Source organism: Saccostrea cucullata, unplaced genomic scaffold, assembly GCF_032062105.1.
Source record: "Saccostrea cucullata isolate Sc308-1 unplaced genomic scaffold, CSIRO_AGI_Scuc_v1 ctg863, whole genome shotgun sequence".
Lineage (NCBI taxonomy): Eukaryota > Metazoa > Mollusca > Bivalvia > Ostreida > Ostreidae > Saccostrea > Saccostrea cuccullata.
Genome location: NW_026923740.1, coordinates 81773 through 103257, shown reverse-complemented (window position 1 = coordinate 103257; position 21485 = coordinate 81773). Strand labels below are relative to the sequence as shown.

At 34.4% G+C, this 21485-nt stretch overlaps 1 protein-coding gene across 1 annotated transcript in view; it reads right to left on the bottom strand.

Annotated features, from left to right (window-relative positions):
• LOC134264804 (uncharacterized) overlaps positions 1 to 21485 on the bottom strand; it is a 194911-nt gene that overhangs the window by 110565 nt on the left and 62861 nt on the right. Inside the window, exon 3 of the mRNA XM_062747082.1 lies at positions 9811 to 9867. Coding sequence (XP_062603066.1) covers positions 9811 to 9867 — 57 coding nt within the window. The remainder of the gene's footprint in view (positions 1 to 9810; positions 9868 to 21485) is intronic.

The window sequence follows — 21485 nt, the reverse complement described above, 5'->3', positions numbered from 1 at the left end:
GAGCCTTATAGGTCACCTGAGTATTGTGCAACAACTTTCAAATAATTAAATTTGGTTCCTGTTTTAAACCAGAGGCCATGAAATTCGCAATTCACAATTTTGAAAGAGGCACCATTGCTTATCCTAGTTATAGACTTACATGTGGCATGCTTACTCTATTTACTTAATACCAAAAGGTAGATCAGAGTAACAAAGAGAAAATGCACTTCCGCTTGATAACTAGTTGTGCACATCATCCCAATGGAACCACTGACCCTGGGGCCACATATTTCAAAATTTTGCAAATTTTATCATAAATCGGTTGATTAATACCAAAGAGCAGATTTCAAAGCATAAATTTATTTTCAGACTGTGTACCACCCACCCCACCTCCGACCCAGGAAGGGGGGGGGGGCATAAAAAATAACCATTTTGCATTTTGCTAGATGCACTTTTCTTCATCATAAATATATATTCTTAGATCATTGGCATAAAACCCGGGAGAAAAGAAGAAGGTTTTCAAAGAATTAATGTATTTTCACTATATAATCAATAGAGCCCCACCCTAACACCAGAACCCCTGACCCTGGGGCCATAAAATTCACAATTTTGGAACAGGCACTCTTGCTCATTATAACTATGTACTTAGTTAGTTTACTTAATACCTAGGAGCAGAGAAGAAGATTTTCAAAGAAATAATGCATTTTCACTATATAATCTATATAGCTCTGCCCTAGTACTAGAACCCCTGACCCTGGGGCCGTGAATTTCACAATTTTGGTAGAGGACTCAACGCTCATTACATTCATGCCAACAGTTTGCTTGCTTGATGTCCAGGAGTAAAGAAGAAGAATTTTAAAGATTGCAATAATTTTTGTGGTTTTGGCCCCATCCCTCAGGCCCCGGGGGGGGGGGGACCATAAAATTCAAAATTTTTGTTCCTCCTCACCCATAGATGCTGTATACCAAATTTGGTTGAAATTGGTTCAGTGGTTTCAGAGAAGAAGCTGAAAATGTTCAAATGTTAACACACGACGCACGACACACGACACACGACGACGGACGAAAACGGATAGCAATAGGTCACCTGAGTTACTCAGGTGACCTAAAAATACTGTAGTAGTTTATTACGATAAATAATTTTGCTTCAGTAATGTATACCAAATCATTATAAGCCATCTTTTATTCGCGACGATTTATTTTCACGATCAAGCTTTTTTTTTAATCTGACGACGTTCGACAATCTTACTCACTTCTGCTTGTCATTTAAAATAGATTGATTCAATTATGAATCACAAATTCCCAATAGTCTTTAAGATATTGAGTAAACACTTTCAGCCCCTGTAGATTCCTTATTCTTGGGACAAGCCCCAATTTGTTGATATCAAATGGAATACCTTTCATTCTGCACAACGTTTGTCTTGTATGTTTTAACAAAATATTTACAAGCTAAGTAAAGGGGTATTGTTGAAAAAATCCTAAAAAATTGAAATTCTCAATATGAATATTTTCAGAGCATACCGAGCGTCAACGTGCGGCACTTCCGGGAAAATGAACAACTTAGTACAAATCTACAAACATTACTCATCGCTGAAAATATCAAGTTCCTATTATAAGAGGGTTTTTTTTAGAAAAAAAAGCGGACAAAGTGACCCTCTAAATATCACTTAATCGCAAAAATCTCCGGAACGAAAATGACGTCATCAAATGAAAACAAAATATGTCTAGATTTTTTTATGTTCTACCCGACCTGAAAGTTTCACGAAAATCAAACTAGCCGTTTCCGGGAATTTGCATGCACAGAATCCACAGAAGAAAAAAATAATAATAACTAGAGCAAAGCTCGTTGCAAAGCAACGAGTAGGTCTTCCGTCATGGTTGACCGGAAGCGGCTTTTATTTTTAACAGAAATGAGAAATAACGTCCAAAAAAGGTTTGATACCTCTAAATCCATGTTAATTATTGCAAAAATAAGCCATTTTCTGTTACTTCCGGTTTGACCGGAAGTGATGACGACTGACGAAAAATTAATTATAATGCTCACAGGGACATATGTTACCAGAAAACTTGTCAAGAACGGCAGAAATACGTGTTTTCCAACTACTTCCGGTTTGACCGGAAGTGACGACGCCGGACGTATTTTGACGACTTCAATAGATTAAGCTTGACATTTTGAACAATTTTGCTTCTTTGACGTATCACAAATTTTCAATACTTTTTGAGATATAAAGGAAAAACTTTCGGCCCCTCCAGGCCCCTGATTTAAGGGGCCAGCCCTTTTTTCGAGATTTATTTGAAAGATCTTGAAATTCTACACCTTTTTGTTCTACATGTTTTTACAAAATATTTCTAGGTAAAAAGTTATCGTTGAAAAAGTGCTTAAAATTTTGAAATTTTTGATAGGACTATTTTCGGGCCATAGCGAGGTCGGCGCTTCGTACTTCCGGTAGTTGTGATATACTTAGTGCACTTCTCCAAAAGTTGCTCTAGCATCACTGAAAATTTCAAGCTTCTGTGTTAAGTGCTTTATGAGAAAACTGCCGGACAAAGTGACCCTCTAAAAATCACTAAATCGCAGAAAACTCCGAACCGGAAGTGACGTCACCAAAATAAAAAAATATATATCTAGATTTTTTGATGTTCTATCAGACCTGAAAGTTTCATGAAAATCGATCGAGCCGTCCTCGAGAAATCGTGCGTACAAAATCGGTAAGAAAAAAAAACAATAATAATAACTAGAGCAAAGCTCGTTGCAAAGCAACGAGTAGGTCTTCCGTCCAGTTTTGACCGGTAGTGCCGGAAGTGACGGAACAAAAGACAGCAATAAGCTAAGTAGTCTCCAGTAACTTTATAATTTCAATTTTGCATCAAAACCTTCAAAATAAGTCATTTTTTGCTACTTCCGGTTTGACCGGAAGTGACGACAACGGACGGAAAAACTTCTTTTAATGCTCCCAGAGACATATGTAACCAAAAAACTTGTCAAGAACGGCAAAAAAACGCGTTTTCCGACCACTTCCGGTTTTGCCGGTTTTGCCGGAAGTGATGACGACGGACGTATTTTGACGACTTCAATAGATGAAGCTTGGCATATTGAACAACTTTGCTTCTTTGACGTATTACAAATTCTCAATACTTTTTGAGATATAAAGAAAAAAATTTTGGCCCCTCTAGGCCCTTCATTTTAGGGGCCAGCCCCTTTTACAAGATATCATTTGAAAGATCTTGAAATTTTACACTTCCTTTGTTCTATATGTTTAAACAAAATATTTACAGGTAAAAAGATATTGTAGAAAATGTGCTTAAAATTTTGAAATTCGCGATAGGACTATTTTCGGACCATAGCGAGCGTCGGCGCTTTGTACTTCCGGTTGTAATGATATACCTAATACTCTTCTCCAAAGATTGCTCTAGCATCACTGAAAATTTCATGCTTCTGTGTCAAGTGCTTTTTGAGAAAACTGCCGGACAAATTGACCCTCTAAAAATCACAAAATCGCAGAAAACTCCGAACCGGAAGTGACGTCATCGAAACGAAAAAAAATGAATCGAGTTCAAGTAATGCCTCATTAGTCCTGAAAGTTTCATAGAAATCCATTGAGCCGTTTTCGAGAAATCGCGTGCACAAAATCGGTAAGAAAAAAAACAATAATAACTAGACGAGCTTGTTGCAAAGCAACAAATAAGTCTTCCGTCTAATTCTGAAGACGATGATATCGAGATTGATAGACATTTACGGTTATGTGTGCAAAAAAACGAGCCATTTACAAATACTTCCGGCCTGACCGGAAGTGACGGTATTTTAACGACTTTAAATGATCTCTGCCTCTGCTATTTATTATTTTGAACAACTTTCCTTCTATGATGTTTAACAAATTGTCAACACTTTTTGAGATATCAGATTAAACGTTTTGGCCCCTCTGGATCCTTTAATTCAGGGGCCAGCCCTTTTTCATAGATATCATTTGAAAGATCATGCAATTCTACACTTCTTTTGTTCTTTATGTTTTATCAAAATATTTCTAGGTAAAAAGTTATCGTAGGAAAGGTGTTAGAAATTTTGAAATTCATAATTGGACTATTTTCGAGCCATAGCGAGCGCCGGCGCTTCGTACTTTCGGTAGTTGTGATATACAAAGGGCACTTCTCCAAAGGTTGCTCTAGCATCACTGAAAATTTCATGCTTCTGTGTTGAGTGCTTTTTGAGAAAACTGCCGGACAAAGTGACCCTCTAAAAATCACTAAATCGCAGAAAACTCCGAACCGGAAGTGACGTCATCAAAATAAAAAATTATATGTCTAGACTTTTTGATGTTCCGTCAGACCTGAAAGTTTCATGAAAATCGATCGAGCCGTTCTCGAGAAATCGCGCGTACAAAATCGGTAAGAAAAAAAAACAATAATAATAAAAATAGTGGAAAAGAAACCTAAGAAAAACAATAAGGTCTTCCGTTGAAGACGGAAGACCTTAATAACTAGAGCAAAGCTCGTTGCAAAGCAACGAGTAGGTCTTCCGTCCTGTTTGACCGGAAGTAGCTTTCATTTTCAACAAAAATGAGAAATAACGCCTAGAAATGGTTTGAATCCTCTAAAGCTATGTTAATTAATGCAAAAATAAGCAATTTTTGCTACTTCCGGTTTAACCGGAAGTGACGATGACGGACGGAAAATTAATTTTTATGCTCCAAGAGACATATGTTACCAAAAAACTTGAAAAGAACAGCAAAAATATCCGTTTTTGACTACTTCCGGTTTGGCCGGAAGTGACGACGCCGGGCGTAATTTGACGACTCGGATAGATTAAGCTTGTCATTTTGAACAACTTTGCTTCTTTGAAGTATTACAAATTCTCAATACTTTTCGAGATATCAAGTAAAAATTTTTGGCCCCTCTAGACCCCTAATTTTAGGGGTCAGCCCTTTTTTCGAGATATCATTTGAAAGATCTTAGAATTCTTCACAATTTTTGTTCTATATGTTTTAACAAAATATTTACAAGTAAAAAGATATAATAGAAAAAGTGTAAAAAAATTTTGAAACGCTCAATATGGCTTTTTTCAGACCATACCGAGCGTTAACGTGCAGTACTTCCGGTGAAAGTTAACAACACAATGCAAATCTACATTTGTTGCTCTATCTTCCAGACAAGGTTTCATCTTCCTGTGATGAGCGATTTTTAAGAAGAGCGACGGACAAAATGACCCTTAAAAATCACAAAATTGCGAAAATTTTCGAACCGGAAGTGACGTCATCAAAATGAAAAAAAATGCATCAAGTTTTTAATATGTTCTATCAGACCTGAAAGATTCATAAAAATCTAACGAGCCGTTTTCGAGAAATCGCGTGCACAAAATCGGGGAGAAAAAAAATAATAAGAACTAGACGAGCTTGTTGCAAAGCAACAAATAAGTCTTCCGTCTAATTCTGAAGACGATGATATCGAGATTGATAGACATTTACGGTTATGTGTGCAAAAAAACGAGCCATTTACAAATACTTCCGGCCTGACCGGAAGTGACGGTATTTTAACGACTTTAAATGATCTCTGCCTCTGCTATTTATTATTTTGAACAACTTTCCTTCTATGATGTTTAACAAATTGTCAACACTTTTTGAGATATCAGATTAAACGTTTTGGCCCCTCTGGATCCTTTAATTCAGGGGCCAGTCCTTTTTCATAGATATCATTTGAAAGATCATGCAATTCTACACTTCTTTTGTTCTTTATGTTTTATCAAAATATTTCTAGGTAAAAAGTTATCGTAGGAAAGGTGTTAGAAATTTTGAAATTCATAATTGGACTATTTTCGAGCCATAGCGAGCGCCGGCGCTTCGTACTTTCGGTAGTTGTGATATACAAAGGGTACTTCTCCAAAGGTTGCTCTAGCATCACTGAAAATTTCATGCTTCTGTGTTGAGTGCTTTTTGAGAAAACTGCCGGACAAAGTGACCCTCTAAAAATCACAAAATCGCAGAAAACTCCGAACCGGAAGTGACGTCATCAAAATAAAAAATTATATGTCTAGACTTTTTGATGTTCCGTCAGACCTGAAAGTTTCATGAAAATCGATCGAGCCGTTCTCGAGAAATCGCGCGTACAAAATCGGTAAGAAAAAAAAACAATAATAATAAAAATAGTGGAAAAGAAACCTAAGAAAAACAATAAGGTCTTCCACTGAAGACGGAAGACCTTAACTAGATACGATCTCGTTGCGAGCAACGAGTGGGTCTTCCGTCCGATTCTTGATAAGATGAGATAAGATTTTGATTGAGAATTTCATTCTAAAATAATGATAAAGATTGTGAAGAAGAACGATTTTGCCTCCATAATCTGTAAACAGACATTGAACATAAAGACTTAGAAATTCGACTTTTGTCCCTCACGGCCCCTAATATTAGGGATCAGCCCTTTTTTCTTCATAACATCTTAAAGCCCTCAGGATTTTGAACACTTCTTGTTCAACAACTATTTAGAGATTCTCTTTCGTTTTCGAGTTATTTGAAAAAGAAATATTTAGGGGCCAACCTTTCAACTCCTTAATGGGGACATTTAGCGAAAAATGAAAGGTTGCATATTGTTCAGAACATTATTTTGAACATCTTTTGTTCAATACTACTTATAAAAAAATTTCAAACTTCTGAGATATAAAGCGTCAAAGATTTAGCATTCTGGCCCCTTGTGGCCCCTTATTTTGCACCATACGACATTCAAAAAATAATAAATAGTTTTAGATTGTTGAGATAAACATCATTGCTTCAGTAATGTTTAACAAAATATTGACTGCTAAAGAGTTATCGATTAAAGATTTTTGGCCCCTCTCAGCCCTTAATTTGAGTGTCCAGCCCCTTTTTTCTGATTTCATCTTAAAGCTCTCGGGATTTTCAACACTTTTTGTTCAACATCTATTAAGAGATTCTCTTTCGTTTTCGAGTTATTTGCAAAAGATATATTTAGGGGCCACCCCTTCAACTCCTTTAAGGGGACGTATAGCGAAAAACTAAAGGTTGCATATTGTTCAGAACATTATTTTGAACATCTTTTGTTCAATATTGCTTATCAAAATATTTCAAATTTTTGAGATATAAAGCGTCAAATATTTAGCATTCCGGCCCCTTGTGGCCCCTAATTATGTATCATACGACATAAAAATCATAATATATAGTTGTAGATTGTTGAGATAAACATTCTTGCTTCAGTAATGTATAACAAAATATTAACTGCTAAAGAGTTATCGATTAAAGATTTTTGGCCCCTCTCGGCCCCTAATTTGAGTGCCCAGCCCCTTTTTCTTGATCTTTTCTTAAAGCTCTTAGGATTTTGAACACTTTTTGTTCAACAACTATTCAGAGATTCTCTTTCGTTTTCGAGTTATTTAAAACAGAAATATTTAGGGGCCAACCCTTCAACTCCTTAAAGGGGACGTATAGCGAAAAACTAAAGGTTGTATGTTGTTCAGAACATTATTTCGAACATCTTTTGTTCAATACTACTTATCAAAATATTTCCCACTTTTGAGATATAAAGCGTCAAAGATTTAGCGTTCTGGCCCCCTGTGGCCCCTAATTATGTAACATACGACATGAAAATTATATTATGCAGTTGTAGATTGTTGAGCTTAACATTTTTGCTTCTGTAATGTCTAACAAAATATTGACCGATAAAGAGTTATCGAAAAAAGACTTTTGGCCCCTATTGGCCCTTATTGTGATGAGTCAGCACTTTTTTCTTGATATCATATTAAAGATCTTGTCATTTTGCACAAATTATGTTCATTATGTTTTGACAAAATAATGATACTTTAAAAGATATGATGCAAAATGTCTCAAAAAATCAGTCATGATTCGTGTCCTAAATTTTGACCCCTACCGAGCTTCCATACTAGGCACTTCCGGAAAATTTCCTGACCATGTTGCAATATGGCAACATGTCCTCTATCATCCCTGAAAAAATCAGCTTTCTAGCTTTAGCCGTTTTTGAGTTCCATCACAGACATGGAGGTCATCAAAATTTCGATCAAAGGGCGATAACTCACGACCGGAAGTGAATTTCAAAAAAATGAAAAAAACGTATAAGGTTTAGATAAAGATACATCTTCTCCGAAATTTTCAAGAAAATCGGTCGAGCCATCTCCGAGAAATCTTCTGCACAAAAATTGTAAAGAAAAAAAAAGAATAATAATAATAATAATAATAAAAGTGAAAAAGAAACAATAGAATAATAGAAGGGTCTTCCGTTGGAGACGGAAGACCCTAAAAACAGTGGAAAAGAAACAAACGAATAACAAGAAGGTCTTCCGCTGAAGACGGAAGACCTTAATAAGAAAAGTGAAAAAGAAACCTAAGAATCACTAGAAGGTCTTCCGCTGAAGCCGGAAGACCTTAAAAATAGTGGAAAAGAAACCTAAGAAAAACAAGAAGGTCTTCCGCTGAAGACGGAAGACCTTAATTAGAGCCGAGTCCGTTGCTTTGCAACAAAGTCTTTTTTCCGATTTTCAGAAGCACTGCTTGAAAGGTTGCTAAATGAAAATGAAGTATTTGTTAAAGGCCTCTAGACCAAATATGATTTAGATCTGTTTAAAGCATTTTATGATGATAATCTGTTTTGCGAAAAAAACAAATTATGATGACTTCCGGTTTGAACGGAAGTGACCCCAATCGACAAAAAATTGAGTCTGATGTCTTGGCTGAATAATAATTAAATTTTATCTTAATATCTGCAGAAAAATGTCGTTTATAATAATTTCCTGCAACACCGGAAGTAATTACGGAAGTTGTAATAACGAAAATAGACAGGAAATACAATTGAACGTTCTCTGTTACATGTATAGTTAGATTCAAATTTAAAATATGTGAAAATACGCATTTTCGGACTACTTCCTGTTTGACCGGAAGTAACGTCATTTAACGTATTTTCTCTATTTTAATTGCTGCTTGTCATTTGAACAACTTTGCTTCTTTGATGCATTTCAAATTTTTAATTTTGGGGGGGGGGGGGGGTATTCGGAAAAAAAAAAACTCTCGGCCCTTCTAGATCTCTTATTTTAGGGGCCAGCTCCTTTTTAGCTCTCCTGAGCCAAAGGGTTAAAATTTGAGCTTTTCTGATCAAAATTTGTCCGTTGTCTGTCGTCGTTGTCATTGTTGTCGTAAACTTTTCACATTTTCATCTTCTCAAGAACCCTGGGCCAATTTCTACCAATTTGCCAGAAAGTATCCTTGGTAGAAGTGAATTCAACTTTGTCATCAGATCCTTGCGCAATGATAGACTGAAGTTGTATCTTAAGATCGTGAAGACATTAGTGAGGGTTTGTGCCTCTACAGTTTACGGTTTTGAAGGAGTAGTGATAACTAGGTTTTTCACACAACGCAACATCTTTTAAAAGGGTCAATCTTAGGGAACAAGAATGAAATCCTCGAAATAGTTTTAAGAGCGCGTATCAATGATGCAAAGACTTTTTGTATATATCTTGAAGGACAAAGGAATTGAATTTCTCATTTTTGGAATGAATTTTAAATTTAATAATAAATTTTAAGGTTAAAGGTCAATGACTCTTATGCAGTTGGTCCCATGTCTCTACGACTTCTCTTTTTGAAAATTTTTAATTATTTGTAAAATTTAAAAACTTTAAGGGGCAATAACTTATTGAAGGGGTCTACGAATCCTTTCGCAATGAATATATTGAAATATGCTCTCATTTAGTCGTAGACATTGTAAAGGTTTTGAACCTATGCAGTTTATGGTTTTGATAACAAGCATTTCTTGCATAAGGGGCAATAACTTCGAAAGGGAACAGAATTACCCGCTATGCTTATTTTATAATTGTGTATTTTTTACCATTGTTGAAGAAACCCCCAACGCTGCAGTTCTTAATAAAGGATGATCCACGGTTTCCTAAAAGAGAAAGAGAAAAAAATTAGTAATATTAATTAATAATAGTTACTATTGTTGCTACAGCAACAAAAAGGTCTTCCTTTCTTCTCTTTTTATCTGTATGAATGATTATTTACGAGTTGATGGTATCAACTCATGTTATGTTACTGGTAAGGGATTCCCCATATATCGAAACTTATCACATTTCGTTTGAGTATTCTGCGTTCAGGTTCTAGTATAATATTGGCTTATTACAATATACATGGTCTACAGAATAAAAATGTTGTTTTCTGATATGCTTTGAAGTGTTTATAAACTTAAATACTTATTATTTATTTTGGGGGGAATTTGTGTCAATCCGCGAGATCGAGAAAATCGTGCCAGGGGCATGCAGTCAAAAATTTGATATGTTGTACAAAGTTTTGATTATAAATCAATATATATTTCCTATTATAAGTAAGTATTTTGAAAACAGATTTTACGACGGCGTACTCGTGCCATTCTAACAATGTAGAATTTTTTTTAAATCGTTCGTACGATTTAATAAATCGTTTGTACAATTTAATAAATCGTTTGTACGATTTAATAAAACGTTTGTACGATTTATTAAATCGTTTGTACGATTTAATAAATCGTTTGTACGATTTAATAAATCGTTTGTACAATTTAAAAAATCGTTTGTACAATTTATTAAATCGTTTGTACAATTTATTAAATCGTTTGTTCAATTTAATAAATCATTTTTATAATTTAATAAATCGTTTGTACAATTTAATAAATCGTTTGTACAATTTAATAAATCGTTTGTACAATTTGTTTATTAAATCGTTTGTACAATTCATCAAATACCGTATAGCGGGTTTTTTTAGCGGGTGTAAAATTTGGCGTTTTGACTGTTCAAAGGTATGCAATAAATTTTGGCGGAATTTTTTTTGGCGGACCTAGATAAATTTTTCTGAACTTTCATACAGTACCTGATTTTTACCTAGCTCCTTTAAGAAGAGAGTGCGCCTGGAATATTACCTCCTTTTGTAAGACAGTGCGCTATCTATTTTTTACCTTAGACATGCAATAAAACACAATGTAAGAAACTATATTTATTTAATATCAAACAAGTTCAAATCTCAAACAAGCCTGGCATCATTAATAGTGGTTTAATGTGGCATCAATTTTCAGTAAGTGTAGCCAGGGGTAGCTCATCTTCAAGATGGGTTTTCAGTGCGTTTGTAATCCCCGCCTCACTAAAGCCACTGCGAATGATTTCAGGTTTATTCTTGATATGTTGAAACATTTGTACAAGCCACTTGGCAGATAGAGGCTTAAGTTTAGTAAGTGACAAATCGACGGGATTAACAACTGTTTCACTGTCCTCAACTTCGTTTAGCTGTGACACAATTTCCTCGGAATACCAATTCTCGAAAGACATCCGCAGATGATTCTTCACCGCTTTTTGAACGCTTACATCAAGACGCTGTAAACGATCTGTGCAGCAAGCTGGGACGAATACTACTTTCACATTGTGTTCCGCGAGGTATTCAAGAAACTTTTCACCCATCTGTGCGCGAAAGACATAAAAAATACACAAACTTTTCTGTCCGGATGGTAGGCCTTCACTTTTTTTAATTTTTCTAATGTACGGTAATATGATATTTTTTACATAATCCATTTGAGTATCGGCATTGGCCCAATGATTTTCTGAATGCGTGATATGCCATTCAGATGGGAACTTGAAATTTGGGTGGCACTTTTCTGTTTTACCAGCGTAATTAATTTGTGGTGAAAGGAAATCCCCTGAAATTATATACACTTCTAATTAGATTCGATCAGTAGATACTAATCAATAGGTAATTAATTTAAATAGACGTAAAAAAAACATACCTGATAGTGTCCCGGCAAAAACAGTGGTAATCTGTCGTTTGTCCCCCAAGCCTGAAATTTCAATGCGCTTGGATCCCTCCATAGCCATTGTCCAATTAGAGACTGGTACAATGTTTAAACCAGCATGGTCCCAGTTTATATAAGGTTCGAGGGGATATCATACTCGGTAACTGTTTTTTCAATCCGTGCCAGAAACTCTGTTTTAAGACCTTCAAAGTTCTCTACTTTTTCATTCTTGCATGCGGTGGAACCTCGCCGTTTCACAAAATTCCTGCGATTTAGAACTGACTTTGCCCAGTTCTTAGTTAACTCGATTGACCCTCCATTCTCTGCTAGCATTGTTTTATCTGTGCCATTAATTATTCCTTTCGCCGCTGCTAATACTACATTTGTATTTGTGAGTTTATTACAGCTTCGTTTTCCCGTAAAACATGAATGTATTTTTTAACCTTAGAATCTATATCACTGCCGACAAGGAATGGCCTACCACGTTTCTTTGGATGTATTTCTGTAACATCACTATCCAAGTCCAGTTTGCGTTTTCTAGATCTCTTAGAATCCTCATATTTCTACCTCATACCGCGCACGGTGCTTTCGTTTAGTGTTGGGAAGTCATTTTTGAATTTTCGAACTGTAGCTGCAGGGCCGTTTTCGAGAGCATACTTTCCTATGTCGGCACGATGTTTTGGAGAATAGGAAATATATTTTCCTCTTTTTTTCGGAGTTGATTTCGGCGAATCGCTACTTTGTACCAAATGTTCTCGAACATTTTCGTTAGCCTCATTTAATGCACTTGGTCAAAGCAGATCTGCGATTGCTGATTTTTCCTTTGGAACAGGAGACTTTAACTTAAAAAAATTCAAAATGCTCATCCTTCTATCACACACGTAGTACTGTGTGTCAGATACGTAGTATTGTGTGGTGAATACATATCACTGAATACCTATTTACTAGAGAGTTCAGATAAATACGCAGGAAGGATAACTCCCCTATAAGTTTTATGGCAGACTGATCGGAGTTATCTTTCTTGCGTTCAGTACAATACAGATGGGTACAAATTTAGCGATTAAACTATCAAAACGCTAAAATAAGCCAAAATTAGCACCCCGCTAAAAAAACCCGCTATACGGTAGTTTATACGATTTTTTTTAAATAGTTTGTACGTTTTTTGAAAAATCGTTTGAACAATTTAGGAAAAAGTTTGTACGATTTTTAAAAATAGTTTGTACGGTTTAGGAAATTGTTTGTACGATTTTTTTTAATCTTTTGAACAATCATCATTACAGTATAATAAATATTCCATATAAAACGAATCTTCTTTAAACTTAATAAAGAAAAAGCAATTAAATCTTTATATCCATAATGGTATATTTTATTTGCTTCAGTATACATGCATGTATACATTTAATAATTCTACAAATTCAGTGAGGGGGATCCGACTCCCTCCCCCCACCCCCACCCCCCACCCCCGAACTGCGCACGTTTTACTTTTTTCGTAAGCGGGGGAAACAAATTTTCTGAATTAGGTTGTTATATTTGTCAGAATATTAGCTTTTTTACTCATTTTTTTTATTTTTGTAATTTTATATTTATTAGTTTAGGATACCGGTATTAGCTAGTGATAGCATGTAATCTACATATAATTGTTGCTTTTAGATGTTTTAGTTTTATGTACGTACATGTATGATAAAATTTTCATTTTTTAAGCAGAAATATCAATCCATTGTTTATATTATGAAACAGTTCAGACAACATTGATCCTATATGTAATGTACGTAACCAAAGCTGTGAATTCCAACTCTCATTTTCATTCCCATTTTACAATATCCTATGTTCTTTACACTGTCTAATCCGATATCCTGTCTATTCCTATACAGAATTCATCACCCTGTGCATGCACTGTATTTATACATGTTTATATATATCGATGCAACCAAAACAATTAGAGAAAATCTTATGCATGAATACAGAAAGAAAAGATGAAGTTGAATTTGTGTAGATATCGATGAAAGATACAATATAATAAAATTGTTAATGAAAACCTGCGATGTATGTAAATTAGAAAAAAATACATACTGAATGATATTGTTTCGCTCTTTATAAAGAATTTTGGTGGTAAAGTTTTTATAACTGCTCAGTGCATAAATAAGCAAGTTGAAAAACTTACTGGTTTATATAAAATGCAGGAATTGAACCTTTCAAAGACATTCTACCCCCTTAAAATGTGCATTACAAGTCAAGAGAAAGTCGAAACATCAGTAGGGTCAAGATCTACGATGGAGAAAGTAAGTTAGCCTAGAGATGAGTGAAAATGGAGAAAAGATCTCTATCATTCTTAAACTGTCCTGTGCCTGCCTCCTGATTGCCACTGTTGATACATGTAATTTATATATATGTAATTGATCACTGATATGATACCTAATAGTTTATGATAACAGATCTCGTTATTGTTTGACAGATTCCTCGGGTAAATGGTGAAATAAATGCTGATTTCTTTTTCATACATTTCAATATATATAAAGACATTGAATCTTAAACATCATTTCTTTTCAATTCAATGACCAGGGATCATTGACACGAATATCCCTATAGAATATTTCTAGATCCGGTACATCGTCAAAAGAAAGAGGGCGTATAAGGCGTGTACAATCCCCCGCTCTGAGACAAAATGTTTCTCAATTTTCAAAATTTACAAAGAAGTTATATTTTTCTAAAATCATATTCTCAGTCATGTCATCTTCAAAATATTCTATTATTTTATTTTACTGAACGACTAATCATTTGATAATCTTTGTTTCAAAGTTGACAGTTAAGCATATTTAGTGGAAAATGGGTTTAATAGAGCTATAAAAAACGAATTTTGAACATGAATGGGTCAAGTCTCCATTCTTCGTAAACGCTTAAATGATGGAAATGTAAATGTGAAATCCATTTCATTTGTCCAAAAACCCATTCTATCTGAAAATCGAACTTTTCTGAAAAAATTTTCACTTCAACAAACCCGTCCATTTAAATCACACTGAAAGACATCAATAGTGCATACACTTCGTAGCGTAGTGGTTAAAGCGGTTGGTCTTGGATCAAACCTGCGCTATGGAGAGAGTTCGAATCATACATGAAGCTTTTTCTTTTTTTCAAATGACTTAAAAACAGTAAAAATGGTAAGAGTAAAAATAAATAATTCATAAATTATTAAAACAATGAAATATAGAATTTGATATGTAAAAGATGATATAAACCATAAAATTTTGAAAAAACACTACTTTTTGAATCGAGAAATGTCTTTTTTCAAAGCGGGGGATTACCCTCGCCTTGTATGCCTCCATTCTTTGTTACTCCGGTATTTTTAAAATTAAAGTTGAACAAGCAAATTCAGAGAATTTGTGTCCCCCGCTTAAGGAAAAAATACCCACGTGCACTTCGAGAGCGCAGAGTCGGATCCCCATCACTGAATTTGTAGAATTATTAAATGTATACATGCATGTATACTGAAGCAAATAAAATACCATTATGGATATAAAGATTTAATTGCTTTTTTTATTTTGTTTATAGAAGATTCGTTTTATATGGAATATTTGTCATACTGTAATGATGATTGTTCAAACGATTTAAAAAATCGTACAAACAATTTCCTAAATCGTACAAACTATTTTTAAAAATCGTACAAACGGTTTCCTAAATTGTTCAAATGATTTTTAAAAATCGTACAAACTATTTTAAAAAATCGTATAAACGATTTAATAAATTGTACAAACGATTTAATAAACAAATTGTGCAAACGATTTATTAAATTGTACAAACGATTTAATAAATTGTACAAACGATTTAATAAATCGTACAAACTATTTATTAAATTGTACAAACGATTTATTAAATCGTACAAATGATTTTAAAAAAAAATTATACATTGTTAAAATGGCACGAATACGCCGTCGTAAGATTTTGAAAGAAAATTTACAAAATTAAATATTGTACAAACCAGGTTATTTTTATAAGACTGACGTGTTAGTGGTATATAAATAAACTAATCCTTGCACTGATCCAGTATGCTTATGAACAGTGCTATTTTCGCGCGATAACTAGTGATGAATCGTTTAACACATAAAACACCACTTATGGTTGTAAAGAAAGCAAGAAACACGTACACTGTGTAGTAAAGAAGGTCGAAGTAAATCAAATATTAATCTTAAAGGAAAGAAATGAGATGTACCAGTTGAAAAAAGCTATGTAATGTCAAATGTTTATGTTATTACGTCTTGTACAAACAATAAAGGAACTACTGTCTTCCACAATTTAGATCTGTATCACAGCAAACTTTAAATACAGTAAAGGTCACTTAATATGCCTGTGATTTTTATCTCAGCGCTACTCTGGAAAGAGAGTTCCTTTATTATTTCCAGCTGTGTCTTGTTATCAGATGCTGGCCATGTGAGATAGTGAATTAAAAATACAGAAGACAGTAAAAATACAAAACAAAAAACAAGATAGAACAAAAACAAAAAAACAGAAACGAAAATTAAACAAAAAGATTAAATCGGGTGTAATTGATAAATAAAATATGAAACGTATGTTTATTAATTTGAATCAAGAGATTGAGAAATTAAATATATTCAAAAGTAGATAGATTATGTTAACGATTAATATACAATGCCGTTGTGATGCTCGAATTTTACGTCTTCAGTCAAAAAAGTCAAAAGAATTGAAATATCCATTGCCCATAAGTATCAATGAAATTTATATATAGTTGAAATACAAGAGAGCTAAATTGAAAGAAATGTCAAGAATATATATTTCAAGAGTAAACTAAACCAACGAAAAAAACATATAATTGAGGACAGATGATACAAACAAAAAATGGATAACTGGATTTGTATTTATCTTGTGGCCTGTGATGTTCAATCGTCTGCCCTTCTGAAATCACCCTAAATAATCTATAAAAATATATTTTTTACTTTACAATCCATTTTTGTCCACATCTGAATAAAAAATTAAAAACTAGGCGGTGAAAGTTATCCATTTTATTCATTTAAACATGACTTTAGTTGTTATTTTCAAATTTTTTGACAAAAGTTTGTATCATCTGTCCATAAACGGTCATTTCAATTAAAAGTAAAAAAGAGTTGAATTTCAAGAGTAGCTCAATCGGGAGAATAGAAATATTTAATTTGCATATCAAACATCATATCATACAAGTCAAGGGGTTAAATTTCACTAGTGGCGAAATCAAAAAATATCATACATACATGAATTTTGTAATATGCATATCGATGAAAGTAGAAGATTTGAAATTTAAGAGTGGCTAAATCAAGATAAAAGGAACATATTGATGGGCACTGAAAATTGCAAATTATTTGTCAATTTAAGAAAATAGTGAAAATATTCGATGTAAATATTAATGATTTTATTCATTATGCGCTTTTTGTAAGTTATAATTTCCTACTTGTAATATTGTTGAAGGTTGGTCCTCTTAGTTTGAAATATTTGTGTGAAAAGCTGTTTTTATTTATTTTTTCATCATAGAACATAAAACACATAATCCAAATATGAATCAGAGACCTCAACTCATTTAAACATTATATATTAAAAACCATCAAGTCAACTGTGTGGCGCAGTAATTAGAATATCTGCTCTAGAGTCGCAAAGTAAGGAGTTGATCCTTACGTCGAGCATTCGAATCCCACTGTGGGGATGGGCGACCGGTCTTTCAGATGAAACCGTATAAATCGAGGTTCTGTTTCACATTATGTGCTGGCACAAAAAAGATCCCTCACTGCTCAATTGCCGAAAAGTGTCGAGTATAGGGCAAAATTTGCAGCTCTCCACTGGAAGTTGTGGCATCTACTCGTATGAGTAAGAATTCCGAGAGGGATGTTAAACAATATACAAACAATACTCGTTGCAGTACTTTCAGTACTTTTGTTCTATGTTAAAAAGCAGACATATACTTTTTACAAATAACATTAACTGAAACATTGAAAAAAAAAAACAACAAAAAAAACAGTGCTTGGAGATCAAGCGATGTTCAAGCTTCAATTTTTTGCGAGTGATAGAGCCTCCGACATGTCAAATTTTCTGACTCAAGATATAAAATCTTTATCCGATAATTCGGGATTTATGGTAAGGCATACTTTCGGGAAAACTTTAAGGGGAGGTGATGGGAAGACAAACACTTTTGTGATAAAAAGATTTTCAGATAGTTTAACGTGCCCAATTGCTGGTTTAGAAAGCTACCTGTCAGGATCAAAATCTTTAAGAATCGATTTGGAAACTGGTTACTTATTCCAGACTGTCACAGAAAATGGCGCTGTTCTGAATACACCTCTTTCTTACTCATCCATCTATGAAAGGCTTAAAACGTACCTTAGAATTTTGGGCTTAGATGAAGGAGAAACTCCGCACAGTTTACGGGCAGGGTGTGCAGTGACACTAGCATTATCAGATGCTGATTGTGAACAATTAAAATCTCATGTTGGATGGTCTGACTCAAAAACAGCAGATTACTGTAGCAGGGCAACGAGAAGTAGAGATGCTACTGAACCGGCTTCTACCTTAGCGGAAGCGTCCAGGTCCCACAAGGCGGAAACTACTTTTAATGACAACTGTGAGTTTTCACAACTACGACCTATCTTGTGATCCTATTTATCAAATCAGATCAATTTTGTGTGCTTCTTTTTAAGAGTGTTGGGAAGAAAAGGTATATGAGTTATTGTCTTGTGAACAGTAAACAATATTCATTGCAAGTGATTAGACTTGTGTTATTATCTAACACAAATCCCAGTACTAAGCAATTAAGGGTCTGCAGTATTCAGAGTTTTTATGCTGATGATATGCAATAGTGCCGAGCGTTTGGCGAAGGAACGGTGACTACCTATGTTTATGTCTTAGATTTGACGCGGCGCTGCGAAAGAGAATCGAACCCGGGCCTCCCGATAAGAAAGCGAACGCTCTTCCACTAAGCTACCGTGACCGGTGAATCAACACATGTAAGTAACTATTGTTTTTTGATAACACAGCTGATTTATCTAAATGTGGAATTTAAAGCCATAGCAAGTATTTTCTTATTCTCATACATCTATAGATGTTTCAAATAAATTTTTCTCCATAGGAGTATAAAACAGGTCAACTGATAAAGGAGCACGATTAGTACCCATAAGAATTCCAATAAATTGATGGAACATCTGGTCAGCGAAAACTACATGATTTACACCTCTTCTAAACTATATCGATTACAAAACTCTAGATTTCCGGCAATCAAAATGAATTTGAATTATCAAACCTATAGTGGATTCCAAAAACTCTTGTTCAGACGCTTCTGTTGCTTTTAAATCTTAATCTCATTTTTATTTTGTATATTTTATACAAAAGTTTATTAATTTGGCACGAAATTTAAATGTTTAACAAAATCTTAGACTGTAATACAATTAACTTCAATGTTTTTTTTATTTACTTAATTTTTTCAAATACAGAGAATTTACACTTACTTGCCCTTTGTTGAACATTTTATATGCATGAGAGGTAGAGTTAACATTTTTAGAATTGGTCTAAAATTAGACTAGATGAACCATAATAGCATGTTTCAAAAAATGTGAGATCACTATTTTCCATTTCCCTATCTATTCTGTATGGCACAAGTACATTATTAACAACAGTCTAAAACGTAATTAAATATATTAGCCCAATCATATAGGTAAAGAATGTATTAAATAGATATCTGACAATTAAAGTGTTCGAGCACAGTGTCCTAGTTAGCACAAAACATGCTACCTCATAAGTCATGTGACGGAATTTAGTATTCACAAAGTTATTACGCGGTGAATAATAATATTCAACATGTCACAGCCCTTGGTTACAACAGAGAAAATAAGTGTTAGAAGAAGCTTTTTTATGCACCCGGATCGATAGATCCAGGACGTATATTGTTTTTGTTACGTTCTGACTTTTTGTCTGTTTATCTGTTTATCTGTTTTTCTATTGTCAACTTTAACCTTCGCCATAACTTAAGAACCATAAGAGATAGAGACTTCATATTTGGTATGCATACGCCACTAAAAAGTTTCAAATTACATCAAGGCCAATGACCTTGTGACCTTGACTGTGACTTATATGCTAAAAATAGCTTTTCGACTTTTTCCCAAACGGTTTTAACCATAGGATCTAGGGACTTCAAATTTGGTATGCATACTCCAATAATTAAATTCTCTCAAATGACACCAAAATCAACTAGTGCTAATTGTAACGGGGACCGTTACAGATGTTCCCCAAACGCTCCCCAACTCTCTTTTTGTGCCATATTACCAGTAAGCTTCATTAAATAAGACAAACTCTATGTATTTGAGACTTTAACAACATTTACTCGGAAGTGTACGAAGTTCATTCAAATTTATCATTGCATGCGCGCATGCGAATGCCTGTGCGTAATGACCATATCACTTTGTCTACACAATTAATATATTTTTATATACTAAAAATTAAAGTATTTAATCCAAAAGTAATAAAAAATACGCTCATTCAAGTGTATTTTTCGAATTTGTTCATTTCACGTGCACGCACGTGCATACATGAGCACGGTGACCATACCTTCTTGTAGAAGTCAATTACATCTTTTTATGTTCTAAATCCCACCCCATATGGTTGAAAACCAAGGGCGTTATACCTGTTAAAAGTTTCAGCCAATCAGATTGCAGCGCACGTACACGCACGTGTATGCATGTGCATAGTGACCATACCTTTCTTGTAGTAGTCCATTATACCTATCTATGTTCCAAATCCCATCCTGTTTGGTTGGAAACCAAGGGAGTTATAGCTGTTTAAATTTTCAGCTAATCAGATTGCAGCACACGTACATGCACGTGTATCCATGTGCATGGTGACTATACCTTCTTGTAGTAGTTCATTATATCTATCTATGTTTCAAATCCCATCCTCTTTGGTTGAAAACCAAATGAGTTATAGCTATTTAAAGTTTAAGCCAATCAGATTGCAGCGCACGTGCATGCACGTGTTTTCATGATAATTGCTATATATCATATTGTAGGATATGCTAATGCATGGCGATGTTCAAAATTTCAAAGCATTTCGTCAAAAAACAAAAAAGATATGGAGATTTTTGTTTCAGCAATCAGCGTGCAGCGCACGTGCATGCGCGTGAGATTTTGCTATTTTGACCACGACATATTGTCTATGCTACTAATGTGTCCTTATATTATGAGTTTTAAAGCATTTCATCAAAAATTCAAAAAGTTACATCCATATCAATTTAATCGGTCATTTATCATGTTGCACGTGCGCGCTCTTGCAAGCACGTGCGCGCAAAATGATCTTCGTTCCGCAAATCTACATTACATGTCTACTGTCCCTAAAAACATTTCACCTTAGTCTGATGTGTAGTTTACAAGATCACTCGCGGACAAAATTTTCCCAGGAAGAAAAATAAGAATAACTTGAGCAAAGCTCGTTGCAAAGCAACGAGTAGGTCTTCCGTCATATTTGACCAAAAGTGGCTTTCATTTTTAACAAAAATGAGAAATAACGTCCAGATATGTTTTGATTCCTCTAAATCCATGTTAATTATTGCAAAAATAAGCCATTTTCTGTTACTTCCGGTTTGACCGGAAGTGATGACGTCGGACGGAAAATTAATTTTCAAGGTCCCAGAGGCATATGTTACCAAAAAACTTGTCAAGAACGGCAAAAATACTTGTTTTCCGACTACTTCCGGTTTGACCGAGAAGTGACGACGCCGGACGTATGTTGACGACTTT